This window comes from Gastrolobium bilobum, unplaced genomic scaffold, assembly GCF_033153095.1.
Source record: "Gastrolobium bilobum isolate Gb01-03AN ecotype WA unplaced genomic scaffold, APGP_CSIRO_Gbil_v1 utg15090, whole genome shotgun sequence".
Classification (NCBI taxonomy): Eukaryota; Viridiplantae; Streptophyta; class Magnoliopsida; order Fabales; family Fabaceae; genus Gastrolobium; species Gastrolobium bilobum.
The window spans coordinates 284,359-305,622 of NW_026898506.1; the positions used below are offsets into that span (position 1 = coordinate 284,359).

A 21,264-nucleotide genomic window follows, 5' to 3' on the forward strand; every position below is an offset into this window, starting at 1 on the left:
GTTTGTGTGGCCTTGTTGACAAGTTTGTATGGCCTTGTTGACAAGTTTGTATATGACATCAGGTTACAAGTCTTGTAAAAAATAATACTTAAACTTTCACTCAAAGTTGAATTTACCTTTTCTAGTTTTAAATTTTATAAAAAAATCTATACACATTTTAAACAATATAAAAATGATCCTTATTAGTGGAACTTCTTTTTCCCGTTTAAAATAAGATTGCTAAAATTTAATATCAACTATTTTGTATTATTTTAAAAATATGAAAACCTATTAAAGAAAATTGAATCGAAAGAACTAAATCAAATTTAGAATGATATTATAGGAGTAAATAAATAATTTAACTAATAAAAAAGAAGACTAACACATCAAAGAAAATGGAAAATAGAAGACTAACACATCATAGGTTATTTAATTACCTTTGTCTTTGGAGTAGCAAGGATTAATTTAAAACTAGAAAGATTACTTCTCGAAATGAATATAAAAAAGCATGTCGGGGTGAGATTACTTACATAAGTACAAAGCAAAACGACAAAAATGTCAATATGCTCCTTTATTTTAGTTTAATTTTACTCTTTCTTTATCTACTCTGTTCAATGTGTAGCTTTGGCCTCCCAATATCGATCGGTGTTCATGAAGTCAGATGCATTTTGCTTCTTTATGTGCCCAACCTAATATTATAATATTAATGTAAAATTATCTTAATGTGGGGGCCTCATAACCAAGAGATTGATTTTCAAAAAGTTATTTACGGAATCTAAATTCCCTCCAATTGTTTTCTTCAAAAAATTTGACGAAAAATATTTTTATAAAATATTTTGACGAAATATATTTTGGTCAAAATTTTTATCGAAATATTATTCGTTATAAAATTTTTCATAAAAATGTCTTCATTGAAAATTTTGATGGAAATGTTTTTTATCAAAAAACTTGACGGAAATATTTTTCGTCGAAAATTTTCGATATAAATATGTTTCGTTAAAAATTTCAACGGAAATTTTTTTGTCAAAAAGTTTAACGAAAATGTTTTCGTTGAAAACTTTCGACAGAATTTGAATTCAGTAAAGAATTTTGATGAAATTTTTTTCCGTCAAATTTTTTTGAAGGATATGCATTTTGAGGAAAATTTTGATAGAATATTTTTTCGTCAAAAATTTCAATAAATATGTTTTTTTTGAAATATTTTGACAACATTTTTTTTCGTACTCTCTCTTCCTCTACGTTTTTTTTTCTTCCTTTTCTATAATTATCACTCTGCGTTTTATCTTATCGTACAAGCCGTTTCTTAAATAAATTTTATAGAAAAAAAAATTTGTTAAAACATTTTACAAATATTATTTTCGTCAAAAAATTTCAAATGAAATGAACATTTTTTTGTCAAAACTTTCAACGAAAATATGTGACATCGAAAATTTCAACGAAATTTAGATTCTAGTAAGAATTAGGACAAAAAAATTTTCCTTTCAAAAAATATTATGAAAATATTTTTTGTCAAAATTTTCGACTAATATGTTTTTTTGTTGAAAATTTTGATGGAAATGATTCGAGGGAATTTAGATTCTGTAAAATTATACGTAAATATTTTTCGTTAAAAGTTTCGATGGAAGATGAAAATGTGTTCCGTTGAAAATTTTAACAGAAATATTTTTCGTAAAAAATTTGACGTGATTATTTTCTGTCAAATTTTTTATGAAAATGGGTTCCGTCAAAACTTTCAACATAATCATTTTTCGTTGAAAATTTTGACAATTATTTCTGTCAAAGTTTCAACGGAATTTAAATTCAATTAAGAATTTTGACTGAATTTTGTTTCCTCCAACAATTTGTGTAAGTGATGATGACAAAATCTTATTTCATCTCTAACTTCATCTCTATTTTTGACGTAATATGATTTTTGTCAAAAATTTGATCATTATTTTTGACAAAAAAAATTTCGACGATAAATTATGTCAGTATTTTAATTTTCTAATACTGTCATATTTAAAAATGATTCACAGTTATGTAATTTTCATATTTTAATGCTAAAAATAGATAAGTAATTTTTAATATTTTCCTCCTGAAAAACTTTAATTAAGGGTGAAAAAGATTTTGGAGAATTTTGCAAAAATCCTTAATTCTCTTCTCTCATATTTTTAAACTCACAAATAAGGAAAGAAATTAATAAAATCATCTCTCTTTTCTTTCCTTCTTAAAACTAACTCCCAAACAAAGCCTAAGGCTTAGATATTAGGGATTCAATGAAAAAGTATGATGATGCCATAAATATTTCTAAAGTCCATTGATAAACAATTTGGGAAAACATTAGCGAATACCTTAATGATGAGATTTTCTTCCATAAAGCTCAGTATTCTGAAGAGTGTGCACAAGCCCATCATGTAGACAATGAATATTGTAGTTCATCTAAAAACTCTAGAGGTGATTTGATTCTTTTCTAATCCACTTTATTCTGAATATTATCTTTGGCTCGGCTCATGAAGGCCTGAAATTACATGTCTAAAATTGGTTGTTGGCACCATGCTTAAACTTGTATAAAAGCTCGTTTCATAAAAAAGCCTCCTAATTCAAAAGTTCAGCCTTAGAGCCTATGAGACTAACCTAGTATATTAATTATTTTTATTTTATAATTTTTATACTACTTTGTAATAGCTCGTTTTATTGATTAAACATAATTTTTGAATAATTTTATTCTATATTATGCTATTTGGATATACATTGAATTTATGAATATTTATGAAATTAATAGTGTTGTTGATTGTATATTCTGTTTAGATAAATTTTTGTTGTCATATATTTTTTAAACAGGCTAAACCGGACTTTTATTTTTTGTAAATAAGTCAGACCACGTGCCGATGATTATATTTATAATGACACTCCAAAACGCGTTGTAGAAACACAAAAAAAAGGTTAAAAGATTGCATTGCGTTACGTTTTTAGTTTCAACTATTAAATTTGTTGGGTTACGATGATCTTTTTATTGAGTTTAATATAAATATTTTGGATCTTATGTTTCTTTGCGAAATTGATGGGTAATATAACTTTAACTTCATTTTTTGTTAAATTATTGAATATTAAATATAATATACAGTACATAAATTAAAAATATAATTTAATATCAAAACGTGTCCTAACGTGTCAAAATCTAATATTTTTTAAAATTAACATGTCAGATTATCATTTCGTGTCACGTGTCCTGTGTCGGTGCTACATAGTGTTGTGATTGCATTGCACATTTCCATAGAGTCTCAAACTATTCATCAATGGGTCAGAAATACTCTAAGATTATATAACTGCACAAAAATTCAACATATAATATGTTTATAATCAAAATTCGATATCAAAATTAACATACCATATTCTAAACATGTAAATATTTCTCTAACAATTATGAATTTAGGGATATATGTTTAACATACGCCCTAAAACATTAATTCAATTAAATTCATTTAAAACATCACAATAAAACTATCAAATGAACAAAAAAAATATAACTTAATATTTTATCGTAATTAATCATACAAAATTATAATAAAAATTCATATAAAATATGACTAATTATAATTAAAAACTTACGTGATCTAGAGGCACTAAATATATAATTTATATAATTAAAATACTATGACTAATTCGTAATTAATTAATTGAATTATATAAATCATTAATATTATTTAATTTTTAAACTTAAATTATTACAATTAATCATAAACAATAACATTAAATATTAATGTACTCGAAATAATTGCAAGGGTAAGCTATGCAATGTTATCCTTACATTCAATGAAAATAATGTTTTACACAACATTAAACAAAAACTCAGTGCCGGTGAAACTTATGCTACTTATTGTGTATTTTTTTTTTTCCTTTAGCTTCTTTTTGGCATCTTACCTTTTCCTCATTCTCTAACACGTTTATTAAAAAAAAATAAAAAAAATAACCTCGACTATTCCAAAAATTTAAGTTGTGTAAACACAAAATTAATTCTATATCTAACAATACGACTATACGAGTGCCTTATTTTTCTAGAACGCCCTGCGTTCAGCAGTTGAAATAAACTAAAGATAAAATATTGGAATCCACTATTTTTTTTTTTTTTAAATAATAAACTCCACTATCTTATCTATGTTTATAATATGAAATAAATAAATCCCATTGAATAATTACTCGGGTTTCTAGAACAGACTACTTTATTAGAAATTGAAAGAATAAAAACAACTCACCGAATTTTTTTGTATAAAATAAAACAATTTTTTTGTATAAAGTAAAACAATATTTTGGTATAAAATAAAACATGGGAAAGTAATTTTTTTTTTTTCATATAAACATTACTAATAAATTTCCTAAAAAAAAAAAAAAAATCTGTCTACAACATATATTACAGTGTTATAAAAGAGTGGACGGTTTTATGAAAATATGAAATAACATTGAAGTCCCAGAATTTTTATGAAACTTCATAAAAATATTTGAAAATTAAATAAATTTAAGAATAACAGATTTATAATAAACAAAAAAGTTAACTATTTTTTTAAAATAACAAAAAAAAATTCATAGAAAAAGTATGTATCAAGTGTTTGAAATATTTCTAAACTTTTAATTCCAAGCCTAATATAATCTTCGATAAAACCAACCCTGAGAAATATCACATACCCTAAGAAGTGACAGACGAGCCTCCAAAGCATGGTGTTAAAAACAGGAATCTGCAAACAACAGGTAACGATCTGAAAATTAAAAGGAGACATGGATAACCGATTATCAAAAGAACAACATGTGAAAAACAAAAACAAAAAAGGGAAAAGAGAGGAAATATAGCTACTTAAAATTTGAAGGAAACCATAAAAGTGAAGGTTTTTCCTCCAATCGTGAACCAGTAGCTTGAGTTATATATAGGCACAATGCAAAAGGTAGTTTGTTTTGAGATGAGATAACAAACACCCGTGTCTGACTTCAGTGCCGACAATTCACAAAACAATTAAGGAAAAAAAAAATAAAAAAAAAAGAATATGACCAGAAATTGTGTCTTGAAACAATTGGAGTTTGATTTCAAGGATCTTCATCTGGTGTTTTCATTTTGGCTCTAAGCGGCAGTCAAGTGGCCATAGAATAAGCCCCTGCTGTTGACTCTTATTATAGAGCCTTCCCTTATTCAACTCTCTTTTTTTTCTAACCGATCATTATCATAATTCCTATGATTACTTACATAACATATACCTATAATAACACCAAAAAAATGGCTCAACTTGAAGGAAGAAGGGGGAAACTGAACTGTGATCCTAAACTTCAGTGTTAAGTGAGTGTGATTGCCTAACTCCATAAGAAGGGGTGTTATATACTGGTGCGGGAAACCCTAATGTTGTTTCGGCGACCAAATTAAGATCCAGATGAATTTGGGCTTAGAGGTTCGTAGAATATCGGAGACTATTTTGGGCCTTTTGTAATTGACTAGATTATTCATTTTTTCAATGAATGGGCCTTTTCACTTTTTTTGTTTTGGCTGTACCTTGTAGTAGTGGAGAGTGGGAAGTAGTTATTTTGAAAAGCAAACAGGAAACATAAAAACAAAAAAAGAAACTAGGAATGCCTCCTAGACCAAACTACTCCTACATAGTCCCTTTCAAGTTTGTCACGACAACCAGAAGGAGGCGAGTCAAACTCTTGTAAAGACCAATCAAAGGAGTAGGCAAAAGAGGCCATCCAATCGGCAACCCCATTCCCTTCCCTATGAATATGGGAAATTCTAACCCTCCAATTCCAATCCAGCATATTCCTTATGCGCAAGACCAAGTTAGAAGCTGGATGATGAGAGCTGCACCCTTCTCTTATGAAAAACTGGGCTACTAAGGAATCACCTTCAAGCCAGACAAAACGGAAACCTTTCCTCCATGCAATCTCAAGCCCAAGGAGACAACCCCAAAGTTCTGCTAACAAAACATTACCACAGCCAAGATTTTTACAAAAGCCAACAAGCCACCTTCCACTAGCATTCCTAAATACACCCCCACAAGCAGAAGCTTCTCCATTATTCATACTTGACCCATCCACATTGAGCTTAACCCAAGGGTCCGAAGGAAAAACCCAAGAAACTAATTTCTCTTTATTCGAGTTAGTCTCAAGACCAGCAACCCGAAGCGTGTTTTCTGACCAAGAAAAATCTTCACCATAGACCATAGCAGCTCTAAAAGTGCCATAAGCAGGAACAGAATATCCCTGAAAAATTTTCTTATTCCTAGCTTGCCAAATGAAACAGGAAATGATACCAAACAGAAGAGGCCATGATGGCAAATTGGACCAATTACGATCCTCAGAGATATTGGACAACACCCATTGCTGAAGATTAAGAGAGAAAAAATCCTCCCAAGCCTCTCTCGCTTAACTGCAATCTCCCACACTTTTTTTGCTGCAATACAATCTCTAACCGCATGTAAGGAAGTTTCCGTAAAACAATTGCACAGATGACATATATCTGAACCCGCCATGTGCCGTCTGCAACGCCTTTCATTTGTCAAAATTTTATCTCCTAACAACAGCCAAAGGAACGTACGAATCCGTTCAGGTCCATGCCACTGCCAAACGCGATTCCAAGGTAAATTGGTAGATTCCTCGTTACCCCTGGATATGGCCATATAAGCGGACTTCAGCGAAAAACTCCCATCAGATGTCCTTGTCCACAAAATTCGGTCATGACCATTAACATCCGAAGGAGGAAGGATGTTATTAATACGAGCATTGACATGATCGGGAAGACTATGCTGGAAAGCCCCCCACATCCAACTTCCGGAGGATGAGACAAGATCAGAGACCATTAGCTGATGATTTATCTGAGAGGGATCAGAAATAGCAGCATAGGATGAGAGTGCACCACAACCCGGAACCCACGGGTCATCCCAAAAATGAGTAGAATTTCCATTACCTAGCAAAATTCTGGAATGCTGTAATATCACAGGCCAAGACGAAACAATTGCTTTCCAAAGAGAGGAGCTATTCCGAGTAGCAGAAATATTAGGAACCAAATCAGACTGAACTTTATACTTGCTCTTTAAAACTCTAGCCCAAAGCGCGTCTGGATTAGAAAGGATCCCATAACCACTTAGATTTTGATTTGGCATAGAGGGTCCCACCAAATTTGTAACTGTATTTGAGCTAGGGAGAATAGCTGCTGAAAGATGACGTTTATCACGAGGAAAATTCTAAATCTTATTATTTAAACCCTTTTTCAAATCAGCACTAGCGGTTACCTTAGAGGGGCCATGCTTATCATTAATGATTTGAATATTCTCATAATTAACATCATGATTATCATTAACTTCGTCAGAAATAACTGAAAATCTTGATCCAGCCGTTGAAGACGCCACCTTTGAAGCTCCAGAACCGTTATTTTTCGCATTAATCATTGTAGCCGATTTAATTCCCACATGATTATCGGGTTTCTGCTGCTTGATTTTAGCTGGACGTGAAACAGAATGATTTATTCCTTGAGCATTAATTCTCCTTTGGCCAGTTGTAACGGATGACCCCTGATTCCCGGCTGCATTGATTGCGGTAGCATTGATTGCGGCAGCATTGATTGCGGCAGTCTCCATGGTAGCTTTTGCCTTCCTTCCCCGTTGACTCCTTTGGACAATCATCCAAGAACCAAAAGCTTCACCTTCTGCCATCTCACGCCTGACACCATTGTTAACAACCTCTGCACGAACATCCTTTTGGTGATAATGACTATCGGTTGACACTGAAACCGAAGAACAAGTGTCACGCCTATGCCCATACTTACCACATGCAAAGCAGATCATGTGAAGGCCTTCATACCCTACCGTATAAACCTTATTAATGAGATTGAATTTAGACAAGAAGCCTTTACTGAGATCTACTTCTACGCAAATACGCGCAAACTTGGCCCTTTCCGTAACAACCCCATCACCAGCATCACTTTTACGTATAGAGTTCCTATCAATCTTCAGTGTTTTCCCAAATAGATCACCTATGTTCCGCAAATGTTGGGAGGTATAGAACTCCATAGGTAACCCCGGAATACGGATCCAAACAGCTAATTTTTTAAGGTTGTCCTCGTAAGGATCAAATAATGGCCGCCACCGTTGAACAGAAACATAATGGTCTGCCACAATCCAAGGCCCTTCCTCCAAAACAAAGTTGTAGTCATTCAAATCCGCAAAACGAAACAAAAAGTAATCGTTCTCCATATCAATGAACTCATGTGTCCCCGACAGATTCCACATCTTCAAGAGTCTGTTCAGCAGAAACTTTACACCAACCTTTTTTCCCAAGAGCTTGATAATCACAGCTTGCTTCCAAGGCCTGCAACTCTCCTTATATAGCTCTTTTGAAAATCTGTATGTAGGACAGAAAGGATCATCTTGGTCATTTGATTGAACATCCTCCTCCATACCATGAACATCCAACTCCTCAAACCAATCCCTTTCCTCGACGTCATCCGTAACTTTCAGCCCATTCAACTGTAAGAGTGTATCCTTATAAGATATCGGTTTCTTCCCTAACACTTCTTTAGCTTTGTCAAAACTACTCTTCAAGAGATCAACCTCCTCAGCGGATGGTTCACCAATCGCCGAGATCTCCATTAAACTTCAAAGTGCTACAATCATATATTAGCTATCTTTTTCATTTGTCATTTGCCGCTCGGATTATAACAAGTCCAAACCTAAAGCATCCTTGCTCATGTGATGCATGCTATAGCTCGACCAGAAATGAAAAGACATACTTTAGCTATCTTTGTGTTCGGATCAATTTGGGAGTAGTCAAAAGTAGGGTTATTGTTTCAAAACATATTGTTCTATGGTTTCATGCGTATAAGATGTGCCTGCTTTTGAGTTTCCTTCGCATAATGTGGACGAAAAAGTAGGGTTATTGTTTCTCTTTCTAGGATGACTACGAGAGACTATTTTCCCTGAATGATGTCCAACTGTTTTGTTCAACCTTTTCCCTGACCATGTAACTTTTCTTTTTATAATGTTTGACTCGAGCTTTATTTTGTTTGGCATGATTTCCATATCATTAGTACGCATTCATGTTATCTGTATGCTGAAATTTATGGTACTGAGATATGGTATCATTCGTCTCCCAAGGTTGCTTTCCGTGCACTTCCACCGGAGGTGGCTCTCCTTTGCGCAAAATTAGGGACAACGTAGAATGCATATTTGGCATTATGACTTTCTTGGTTTTTTCATTTTATGCTTTGAAGTTGTTTCATTTCTTTTGGAAGCTGCCATGTGACGTACACACAAAAACAGGAATTTTACCACCTAATTTTAAGGCAAGATAAAGGGTTTAATAATGCGTCCATGTCAAACATCGCAAAAGCTATGTAGATGTCACTAATACAATAAAAATACTATAAAACCGTCGATTCAAAAAATCCAAAATAAACAAACTACAATATCAACTCTGAGGTGACGTTTTAGCAACACTACCCTGTTGAACAGTCTGTGCAGGTGTTCCCTCATAGCTTCCACGAGTACTCCCACCTGAATTAGCATCACTAGAATATGCTGGGGGCTGGGGGTAGCCAGCACCATAAGAACTGTTGCTGTATGAAGGAGGTGCCTGACCATAACCAGGTTGACCACTCGCTGGAGCACCATATGATGGGGGACCGTACCCTGGTTGTACAGCACCACCATAACCAGAAGGTGGGGGCTGTGAAGGGGGATACCCAGATTGACCATACCCTCCTGCTGCATTAGGTGACTGTGACTGTCCATAAACAGGTGGAGTGCCTGTAGGCTTTTGAGTTTGAGGAGGTCCATAACCAGGTCCATAACCAGACTGCACCTGGGGTTGATTGCCATAAGCTGTTTGGGTGGTTGGGGGCACCCCATAGCCTGCCTGAGCAGCACCTTGTGGTGGATAGTTAGCAGCATTTGGGCTAGGCTGTTGGCCAGTACCATAACCTTGCTGGGACATTGAAGGTTGGACAGGCAGAACTTGGGTTGAATCCCCCTGTGATCCATAGTTGGGAGCGTGACCCTCTTGTGCCGGGTTGCTCCCAGTACCATAGCTGGGGGCTGAGCTATAACCTTGCTGCTGATCATATGATGGCGGCTGACCATACCCAGATTGTGGTTGAGCATGATATGCACCATAGCCATCCTGAGCATAGCCCTGTCCTGGTTGGTTATAACCAGAGGAGGGTGGTTGACTATAACTGTAAGCAGTCCCATCAGCTGGAGGTGCAGGAACCCCAGTATTTTGCTGTTGCTGCTGTTGACTATAGTAATCATAGCCAGCATGAGTAGACTGCTGGGGAGGTGCAGTGGACTGGTCCCAATTGGTGGAATATCCACCAGATGACTGGGGAGGATATCCTGCATATGACGGTTGAGGCATGCTATACTGGGGTGATGGACCAGTGTATGCTCCAGGCTGCACATAGCCATAACCAGGTTGTTGCATAGGAGCAACAGGGGGAACCCAGCTAGAGGGTGGCCGGGCCTGGTAACCTTGCTGAGAATAACCACCAGACATTGCTGAATTTCTAACACGATTCTGCAAAATGAAAAATTGTAACCACAAATAAAAAAAAGTGAACTCACCCAAGATGTGACAATACATACAGCAATATAAATGCACAAACAAAAAGACAAGTAAAAACATCACTAGAAATCACATATGAATAACACAAGATGAAGGGTATATGTTACATTAACAGATTCCATACAGGATCAGAAAGGGGTATAAAGGCCTACATACCGTACTGGTTCGGGATATAACTGAGTTACTCCGGCAGAAGCACACCCTCATCCTATTCGAAATGAATGGGTACAAAAGAAAAACACAAGCCATAGAAGCAGACAAGCATACAATTTTCATTGCCTCAAAAGGCAATCAACTATATGGTATCTCAAAATATGGAGTGCTTATATTCCAATTGTTACATTATAAATCATTCACAGTAATTCAACAAGCCAATCCTTTGGACTATCACATTAACTGCATAAGTAAGAGCAACTATAAAATATAATCCAAAATATACAATGTGACACCCTCTCGCATATAATCCCCTCATGTACCAAGAGATGGGTGTTGCATTCAAACTGTCACGACAACTCTCTGCTCCAAATGCAAAGAAGATTGTCCGGTCAACCTTCTCTCCATCAATTCTAAGAGATCAACCTCAAAGGAAGCATCAAATAAAAGCACACATAACCAGCTACTATTTGAATTGAAAAGGAATCCAAGAGGAAAGATGAGTTAAGAAAATAAAGTTACAGAGTGCAGAAGCAAGAACTTCAACAAAGATTATAGAAAGATAATGACTGACAAAATCAGAGAATAGGCTAGAAAAAAAGAAAAGAAAGCACCATGATGATAAGGAGGTAGAAATGAACTAGCACATCCTATGACAAGAAAATGTTACACGTGAAATGTAAAACCCAGAAGGCATTAAAAACAGCTAACAGATTTTACAAGAAAAAATATTTTTAAATAACATAATAACTGTTAAACAACTAGAAGACCAGAAAAAGAACAAAAATAACAGGATAGGGAAAAGGTTATGACCTTAAGAATGGAAAGTTTGAGGTTGTCATGCCAAATGTAAGTCCAGCAAAAGACACAAGGACAAAACAGTGTTTTAGGCATGTAATAGTTCTTTATAGCATTGAATTGACAGGCACAAATAACATTGTCTGAAAGGATGTCAGTATGTAAATATAATAATTGTTAGTTGTAACAACTAGAAGACCATAAAAAAGGGAAGCAGTAATAATATAGAGAAAAAAAATTTGAGTTTCACAATGGACAGGTTTCAAGTTATTATGCCAAATGTAAGTCTAGCATAAGACGCAAGGACAAAATACTGCGTTTTAAACAATGAACTGAGAGGCAAAAATGGTATTGTCTAAAAGGATGCCAATATGATAGTGTATATCCAGTCCAATTGTGACAATGTATAGAATTAACAGCAATGGACAGGTTTCAAGTTATTATGCCAAATGTAAGTCCAGCATAAGACGTGAGGACAAAATACTGCGTTTTAAACAATGAACTGAGAGGCAAAAATGGTATTGTATAAAAGGATGCCAATATGATAGTGTATATCCAGTCCAATTGTGGCAATGTATAGACATCAATAGTAGACTTACTTCCCTCGAATAAATATCAAAACTGAGATTTAGAACCATACCATCGCATGCTGAGGGAACACCAACAAAGGGATTCCATGTTGGTGTCACTAATGGTCCAATAAAAACTAATCCTACAACAGTCCCAATAACAAGATCAGTCATAGGATACAACAGTTAAATAAGACCAAGGTTGAACAGGCTATAATCCCAAAGTATCCACTTTGACCAAAAACAACGGCATAAGAAGGTTAACCTTGATGTCCCCTGAGAACCTAAAGCACAGCACAATGTTTGGGCAATACTTAACCACAGATAAAACAGTCCGTGCAGAAGTTTGGTATATTAGTTAACAAAAATGAACTATCCAATTCTAAATTAATATGTCAACCATTCTCCTCAATCAATTTTATAAATACACATGTATACAATACTGACTACAGATGTATTTATGTATTTCATAGAAGCCTACGCGCACACAGAAGAAAGTTAGCAAGTAAGAACCAGAAAGACACAAGAAGTTCGGGGCAATTCATCATTAACTGGGACGATACACCAAAATACCGGTCAATGCATGTTGCTACAATATAATATCCAGATCGTAATTAAACTAGATACAGCACAGATTTTGACAAAGAAATTACAAGCCATAACGATAACCACTACAGTGGCCTGTTTCCCTAATCAAATTTCAACTTAGAAGAGAATGAAACTGCACTGTAGAGATTAGCAGTATAGGACAATAGACATTATCAATTTAGCGTATCTTCTAATTTCATGCATATATTTATAGCTCAGACTTAAAAACTTCCAGCACAGTAAAAATAAATGGAGCCAGAAAACTAATAAAGGATATAAAACTGTGTAGTCTTCAGCATCGGCTGAAAATATAATAACAGAAACTCACTATAGATACCACTTGCTAGAGACTACATCTTAGGCATGAAGAAATTGCCATGTCCTTACACCTCAACATGCAGTTAAACCTAAAGCACGCAGAACATAAGTTTTTACAGTAACAGGCATGACATGATACACCCTATAATTAGGGGGAGCTATGAATTATTAAATAAAGGCAAGCCAAAATATGTCAACCATCTCAGTTTACCAAATACAAAATTATGATTTTTAACCCCTGCAATTGATGAACATAAGCAATCATCACAAAAAAGACCAAAACTTAAAGTAGCATGATTACAGGAATTATTGGGTAAGTTTTGAGTTTTAAGATTGCAACACATTATTAAAGACCCATTCTAGTAATCATAAGAGAATGGTACAATCTATCAATCAGTAAGCAAATGCACAAATTCAACTACTTTGATCAAACTCAACCATCTTGCATGATGATTAAACATATAAATATAGAAACTACAATGTGCACTTGAAAAAACAAATTTTAAACTAAACTAGAATTGGCACATGGCAAGCAAAACAAGCTATACCCAAGGCCAAATCCAGCAAAAAAATGAAGAGTACTAAACATACATCACCACTGATGACTTGATCAACCAATTGTTTCGCAGACTCAATTTGTTCTGGGGTCCCTTCAACTTTTAATGTTCTCTCTGTGGATGTGTCACCAGGGGGAAGATGAAGAGGAATCACCTGAAAAAATATATTATACATTGTGAACAGCGATAATAAATGAGAATTCCACGTCTTCAGAGCCAGCCATCTATGAAGCACCGATACTCCGAATTTTTTTCCAACGTTTCCGATACGCATATAGGAAACGTATCGAAATGTATTGTATCGTATCGACGAATTAATGGTCGTATCGAGAACGTATTTGGAACGTATCGAAAACGCCATGTCGGAGTCGGTGCTTCATAGCCAGCCATTATCGTTTTCAAAAAATAATATTAGCAGTAATCACAAAGCTAATGGGGAAAAAAAAATCAGTATCTATTATCCAAGGCATGACGAAATGAAGACAACAATAATTGAGACGCCAAACCTGAATTCTTGCTCCAGTCGAAGCTTGCATATTCTTTATTGTTTCTCCTCCTTTACCAATTATAAGACCAACCTGAAGACCCACGTGACAGACCATCCCAGCCCAAAAAGGTTAAAAAAATCCAAAAGAGAATAAAAGCAAACACTTAATACATTATATAAGGCATATGCTTTTACATAAATCATCTGCACACCTTGTTATTTGGGATCTTCATCACAAACTCATCAGACCCAGCTTGTCCGGTCAGTCGACGAGTAACAATGCCAGAACCTCCAGATTCAGCCTTTCAAAAACACAACATTACATCGTATGATCAAAATCATTTAAAAAATACGAAACCACCTTATAAATAACCAAAAACAAACGCAGGCCTCTGTAGTTTATAACCAAAACAATTGACTAGAGTCATAACAGACTTAAAAGACATCAGACTAAATTATCAAAGCTACCATACTAGCACACATGCCAATTCAAAGAAAAGGTTAGTACCTCAGATAAAACTTCACTGATGAGCTTCTCAGCAGAAGCAATAGCATCAGCTGTACCCATAAGTTCAACCGTCCTAGTTAGAGAATTGGGGTCAGCGTCCATGTCACGAGTAACTTGAATTTTGGCACCGGACTGCAACTGAAGGTACTTGATGGTCTCGCCACCCTTACCAATGATGACACCAACCCTTCCATTAGGGATATCGATCTTCTTGCTAGCACCCTGACCCTGATGCCCGTACGATGGAGAAATCGAAGGAGCTAAGTACTGAGGCTTCAAATCTGCAACAAAACCATCACATTCATAAAAAAAAAAATTAAAAATTAAAAAAAAAAAAAAAGTGATGCTGAAAAGTGAAAGTGTAAAACCCTAACCGATTGAATCGTAAGCGGCGGGAGCGCCGTTATCGACCTTGGGTCGCTTGGGGTCGAGAGGAGGAGCTCCACTGAGGAGGCGAGCGGCGACCTCTTGAGCACGCTGCTTGGCGAGCTCGATGCCGGTGGCGGCGGGGGGAGGGACGCTGTTGTAGGAGGGTGGCGGCACCACCTCCGGTGTGTCGGAGAATCCGGTGGGTCTGTGGGTTGGGGGTTGATCGTCGTTGTACTTGCGCTTCAAGGAGGGTGGTGTCGTGGCGTCGTTGCCCACTGAATATTGAGATTCGTCGGCCATGAGAATTGTTTCGAGGAAAGAGAATAAGGGAAGAAGATGAAGAAGAAAAAACCCTAGCGTAGGGTAAAGACTCGATCACTCGATACTTGTACCGGATTAGCTCCACCCACGGGGCGTGACTTGTCATTTTATATATTGGAAAAATCACTCAAGTCTCACAGATTCGCCTCACCACAATATCTCATCAATCAAATACCAATTAATTTTGTTACCAAAAAAAATAAAATACCAATTAATTTAATTTTTATAATAAAATTATATTTTAATTTTTTTATACATAATAATATTTTAATTTAGTTCTTATATTTATAATCTTTATTATCATTTTAATAATGTAAACAAAAATTCACACGAGAATGTAATTAAATAAACAAAGTAATACCGGCTTGCAAGAGAAATCAAGAAAAAGAAAATAAAGCATCATGTGTAAACACGAGAAATTAAGTGAGAAAAAATTAAAAATAAGATTAATAAAAATAACATTAAGTATAAGTTCAAAACCCAAATCTGATCTGCAAGGAAATTATTATTGGATTAGTATTTTGAAAAACAAAATTGAGATAAAGAATCTCATAGTTTTTTAAAAGACTATTTATAATTGGACGGACTTTAAAGACTTTTTTAAAAGACATTCTTTACAATCAAGATTTCATAAAATTAGATTTTAAAGGATTTTAATAGAATTTATAATATTTGAAAGGACAATATGAATTTAGAAGATTTTAAAAAATCATATAAATTTTTAACAAATATTCAAAATTACAATAGTCAATACAAAAACAACAAAGAAATGCAATGATATTAATAAATAAAATAAAATCTAATATAATTTTCTCCATCAATAAAACATAATATAATTTTTAACCAACATTCAAAATTACTCAGGAACAACTCTTCACAAATCTAATATTATATTAATCCTCCATGCATTAACATTTTATCTTTCATGCTCTTGACCAATGAGTTAAAAATTATCTTCTTCATTTGGTATTAGAGCTATGCATATATGATTACAAGACCCAAATTTTATTTATTTATTAAAATAATTCTAAATTTACATATAGAACCTAAAGTTCATGATAAAAATTCGTTTAGAATTTTTTGCAATTGGTCTTAGAAACCTTGAGATTTTTGTTCTACGTGATGAGAGGTTTCTAACCATGTATAGTATGCATGTTTTCATGGAGTATTTAAGAAAATTTCGAATCTGTATTTTTAGGTTTTATTACATGAAAGTTTATAAAATTTCTCAAATTATTTTTAATTGATACATTAAAATCTTAAATTGTTTTAGGGCTTTTGAAAAATAAGTTTTTAGTTATCTATTAATACAAAAATTGTTTGAAATCATTTCCTATAGCAAAGGAATATCGTTCATGAATGTATTGTTACGAAATATAGGGTTATTATAAAAGTTTCAATCTTTCTTTAAATTGATCTTGTTTCTTTGATGTAAAACAAAAATTGGTTTGAGGGTTTTATGTTATTTTTAATGGGGAAGGATATTGTGACAACCAAGTTGTGTTACTACCAAGTGACTACCAATCATTCTTACCGTTAGTTCGATTATGTTGATCCAACGATTATATTTATTTCCATCTTTGTATGGTCATGATTTCCCAAATTTAATACTGTATATTTATTTTCACCTTTGTATGGTTATGATTTCCCATATTTAATGATTTCACTTTAAATATGAAAAATCATGACCATACAAAGATGAAAATAAATATAACCGTTGGATCAACATAATCGATCTAACGGTAAGATTGATTGGTAGTCACTTGGTAGTAACACAACTTGGTTGTCACAATATCCTTCCCCTATATATATAGGGAAAAATGTTTCTGCAGTTTCTGAAGATAAGTTATCTACATTTATTCCCAAAACGACATCATTATGGTATTGAAATCTTAAAAAATTATAAGTATAAAGACTATTATAACCTGAAATAAATTAAAATTACAAAAACATAATGATTTCCGCCTCAAAACGACGTCGTATTGCGTTTACTGCAGATAACTTATCTACAGTAACTGCTTAGTGCAGATAACTTATCTGCAACAACTGCAGAAAAAGCGAACCCATATATATATATACACTAGAAACATGCTAATTTCATATTTTACCTATTATAAAACAAATGAGAAAAGATCTATTTATTTTTATTTTATTTTATTTATTCATGTAAACTAATATAACAATATATATATATATATGAAAAATATTACTCTCATTTCATATGAGGTAATTATCTCATGTTATCTCAGTTCAAAAATTACATCCACTCTTTTTTTTTATCCTTTAATGATGAGCCTCATGTGACTTCTCTCTCTCTCTCTCTCTCTCTCTCTATATATATATATATATATATGGCATAATTTTCTTATATCCATATAAGAATTATAAATTTTACATTCAATATTAATCGTTGATTTTTATAAATTTGACGATTATAATTTTTAATAATTAATAATTAATTAGTAAAAATAATTCAATCAATCGTAACCGTTGATTTATATAAATTAGTAGTGGATGGATACCAAAAAAAAAAAAGTGAGTAAGTGGATCCAATCACTTTTATATAAATGCAACAGGTAAACTATTTTTGCAGAGAGATAGTTTTCCTATTTAAAAGAAGAGAAAACATTTCCTCATATTACATTAGAATTCAATTCTCATGTTGTGACCCTTCGATTTACGTGCAAATTTTTTTTTTTCTTTTTTACTTTTTAATAAATATGGAGTCCACCACTAGTTGAGTCATAATATGAGAATTCAATTCTCATGCAACATGAGAAAATCAAATATCTTAAAAGAAAGGTACATAATGAGCTTTCCAAACTCTCGCTGATGCAAGCCACGAAGATTGCAAACTTACCCAACTCGCCCACCCCATGAAAAGTTCTCTAGCGCTCTAAACCTAAATCCCTATGACATATGGAAAAATCTTACCGAACATATTTGTCATCGGCCCTTTGTGGAATAGGAATCGTTACAAATAGCAATACTCATGCATGATATATAATTAGACGCATTATTTATATTTTAATCTTAAACATGTTAAATGCATCTGCTTTTTCAGACCTCCCGATCAGAGGGCTCTCTTCTTTTATCATTCGCCACTTCCTCCCTGGGCTTCTTTTCTCAGGAAGCAAAAAAGAAAAGACTTGATAGAAAGATATATAAAATGTTTTGAGTAAAATTCAACACATATACATTCCATCCCACAAATTATAGCAACTACTATAACGTGAAAGTAAATTGAATTTCTACCCTTTACCAAACAGCAGTGAATGAAAATCAAAGTATTTCCTCTCCCATTGCATATCGGCCTCCTTTCCAAAATGTTTTTCATTCCGATCGTTCTACTCCTCAAATAAGTAAGCAAGACGATATATCACTATTTCATGGGCCAAAAACAAAGAGAAGCCGAAACAAATCATTTCAATAGATTCACCCTAACTAGTGATCTAGAATAAGCAAGTAGAAAATTGTTCAAACATAAAAACAGTAACTTATGAGTCGAACATGGGGTGTCTTCTTTATTCCCAGATTTAACAACATACATCAGAAGCTTTAACAAATTACAAACACGCGTGTTTCATGAGCAGATCAAGTCCAACAGTAATAACTTTCCAAATGACATGAAGCACCACAAGTGCTGCACAGAATGACCGAACTAAATATGTCAACACAATCTCCATCTTACATGGGGCGCATTGTAGCAAGGGAAACCACTGTGAATTGCTTATTATAACATAGCTAAGCAGCCAAGAAATAAATTTAATTGACCTCACTTGGTCCACCAGTGGAGTAAGTCCTTACGCCTATGGATCTTCTTCTGCAGCTGGAGGAGCCCATATAGTAAAGCCTCAGCAGTTGGAGGACAGCCCGGAACATATATGTCAACAGGAACAATCCTGTCACATCCTCTAACAACAGAGTATGAATAGTGGTAGTATCCACCTCCGTTAGCACAACTTCCCATAGAGACAACCCACCTAGGCTCGGGCATTTGATCATAAACCCTGCAAGATTTTTTCAGCATCAAGAAGAAAAATGCAAATTTCATAAACTTAGTGGCTAAGTGCAAGACAGAACACAAAACAAGTTACCAGGATTAACATTAATAAGGTAAAGGTCGCACTTCAGGGAAGCAGGGGGGAACTAAGAAAAAAAAGGAACATAAAAATTAATTATTAGCTTTGCATCTACAGTGGAAAAATCCAACACCAAGAAGATGAACTGCCAGCACTACAATACATGTTCTAAAGAGTAATATAGACACTAAAAAAATCTTACAATTATATTAGAAAAAAAATGCAGAATTCCACAAGTGAATTTGAAAGTTCAACATCAACATTACCTTTATCCCAAATTAGTTAGGGTGGGTAGTCAATGAGCCTTGAGCCCATATAAAAGTAAGATCAAATTGAAGAAAAATAAATAGTAAATAAGAAAAAATAATATACATGCAATAAAAATAAATAAATAAATAAAAGAAAATTTTCACCCCCACAATCCTAATTGCTTTCCTCCACTCCATCCTATGACAAACAGCACATCAATCTATTTCTCACTTCATTAAATCTTGTTTTATTACTTTCTCCAAATAAAATTCAGACAACCTCTTATTTTCTTTATGTCATGCTCTTGATAACAAACTTCCTTTTGTTTTTTATTGAAGCATCTAAGGGTCTTTGAAGAACATGTAAAAATCATCTCAATCTATGATCTCTCATCTCTTCTTCCACCAGTACTACTCCAACTTTCCATCAAATATCTTCATTTAAAGACCACACATATCTGAAAGTTCAATGAGCAAAAAGTTACTAATTATACCGCGGTAGATAGAAGTTGAAGAGAAGATCAAGCTAGAATTGTTTTCTTTCGAATCACTTGCTACTTTTTCTATAACAAATCCCCTTAAACTCTCTTCAGTCTGCTCAAAATGTTCACACCTCTCACACTTAATATGAAACAATCAATAATATCCATGTAAAGCACCTCTTTCGACACGCAGTATCAGTCAACTAAAATGATTTCAACATTCAAGCACATAGAGAAACCGTACAGTACCGGCAGCGGAATATAGTAGTACCAAAAGTAAACTATGAAAATCGAGTATCACATTTCAAGACGTACCAAATTAAGCAAATCTATCCTCAAATCACAGAAAAGAAGAAAAATAAAAGGAACTCAGAAATATTGGAAAATAAGCAAAATAAAAATTAATAATAAATGGAACTGAGAAAAGGCAAAACCCTAGAAAAAAGGGGGGAATTGGATTGAAACGCACTTGCGAAGAGCAGGGGCCATCTTGTTAGTGAGGGTTCCGGCAACGATCATGCAATCGGACTGGCGAGGGCTGGGCCTGAAGATGATGCCGAATCGATCGAGATCGTAGCGGGCGGCGCCGGTGTGCATCATTTCAACGGCGCAGCAAGCGAGCCCAAAGGTCATGGGCCAGATGGAACCGCTTCGGGCCCAGTTCATGAGATCGTCCACCTTCGATATCACGAATTCCGCAGTCTTGGAGATGCCGGCGGGAGAGGATGGTGCGGGAGGCGGTGGTCGATTATATTGAGTGGGAGTGGCGGCGCCGGAGGAGAGGAGGGAAACGGAAACCAACCGTTGAGGGAGGCGCCAGGTGGTTGCACTTCGACTTACAAGAGCCATGATGGTTGAGAATAGGAGAATTTGCGACTTTGCGTTGATCCTCTTCCTTCCCTCTTTGGTCTATGGCTCTATGCTATTCCCGGGTCACCCTTTTACTTTTTTATCTTTTTTTTATCTTTTAAGAGGCGTTTGATAGAGAATTTTTTTTTTTTTTTATCAGGAAATCTCAATTTTTAAAAATATAATTTGGGAAAAGTGTCTATCATTTAAAATTACACAACTTACATCGTTTTACTCTCACAAAGAGGTAGGACCCACACTTTTATTTTTTTTTGTCAACTCTCTCTCCTCCTTAATCTATCTCTTTCTCTCTTCAAATGACACAACTTTACATCCTTTAAAATTATACACACTTTTCCCATATAATTTTTATATTCAGTTTAC

The 21,264-nt window shown here is 34.3% G+C and overlaps 2 protein-coding genes across 2 annotated transcripts; both read right to left on the reverse strand.

Moving 5' to 3' along the window:
* Positions 1-9,221: 9,221 nt before the first annotated feature.
* Positions 9,222-15,289, reverse strand: LOC133316930 (uncharacterized). Its single transcript, XM_061518727.1, has 6 exons — positions 14,904-15,289; positions 14,530-14,810; positions 14,234-14,323; positions 14,041-14,112; positions 13,569-13,688; positions 9,222-10,503 (listed from the first exon to the last, which is right to left on the reverse strand). The coding sequence occupies exons 1-6, from the start codon at positions 15,196-15,198 to the stop codon at positions 9,397-9,399; spliced, it is 1,965 nt and encodes a 654-aa protein (XP_061374711.1). The 5' UTR covers positions 15,199-15,289; the 3' UTR covers positions 9,222-9,396.
* A 3,340-nt stretch (positions 15,290-18,629) lies between these two features.
* LOC133316936 (NADH dehydrogenase [ubiquinone] iron-sulfur protein 7, mitochondrial-like) lies at positions 18,630-20,971 on the reverse strand. Its single transcript, XM_061518733.1, has 2 exons — positions 20,501-20,971; positions 18,630-19,229 (listed from the first exon to the last, which is right to left on the reverse strand). Exons 1-2 carry the CDS (start codon positions 20,878-20,880, stop codon positions 18,995-18,997), a joined length of 615 nt encoding a protein of 204 aa, XP_061374717.1. The 5' UTR covers positions 20,881-20,971; the 3' UTR covers positions 18,630-18,994.
* Between the last annotated feature and the right edge of the window lie 293 nt (positions 20,972-21,264).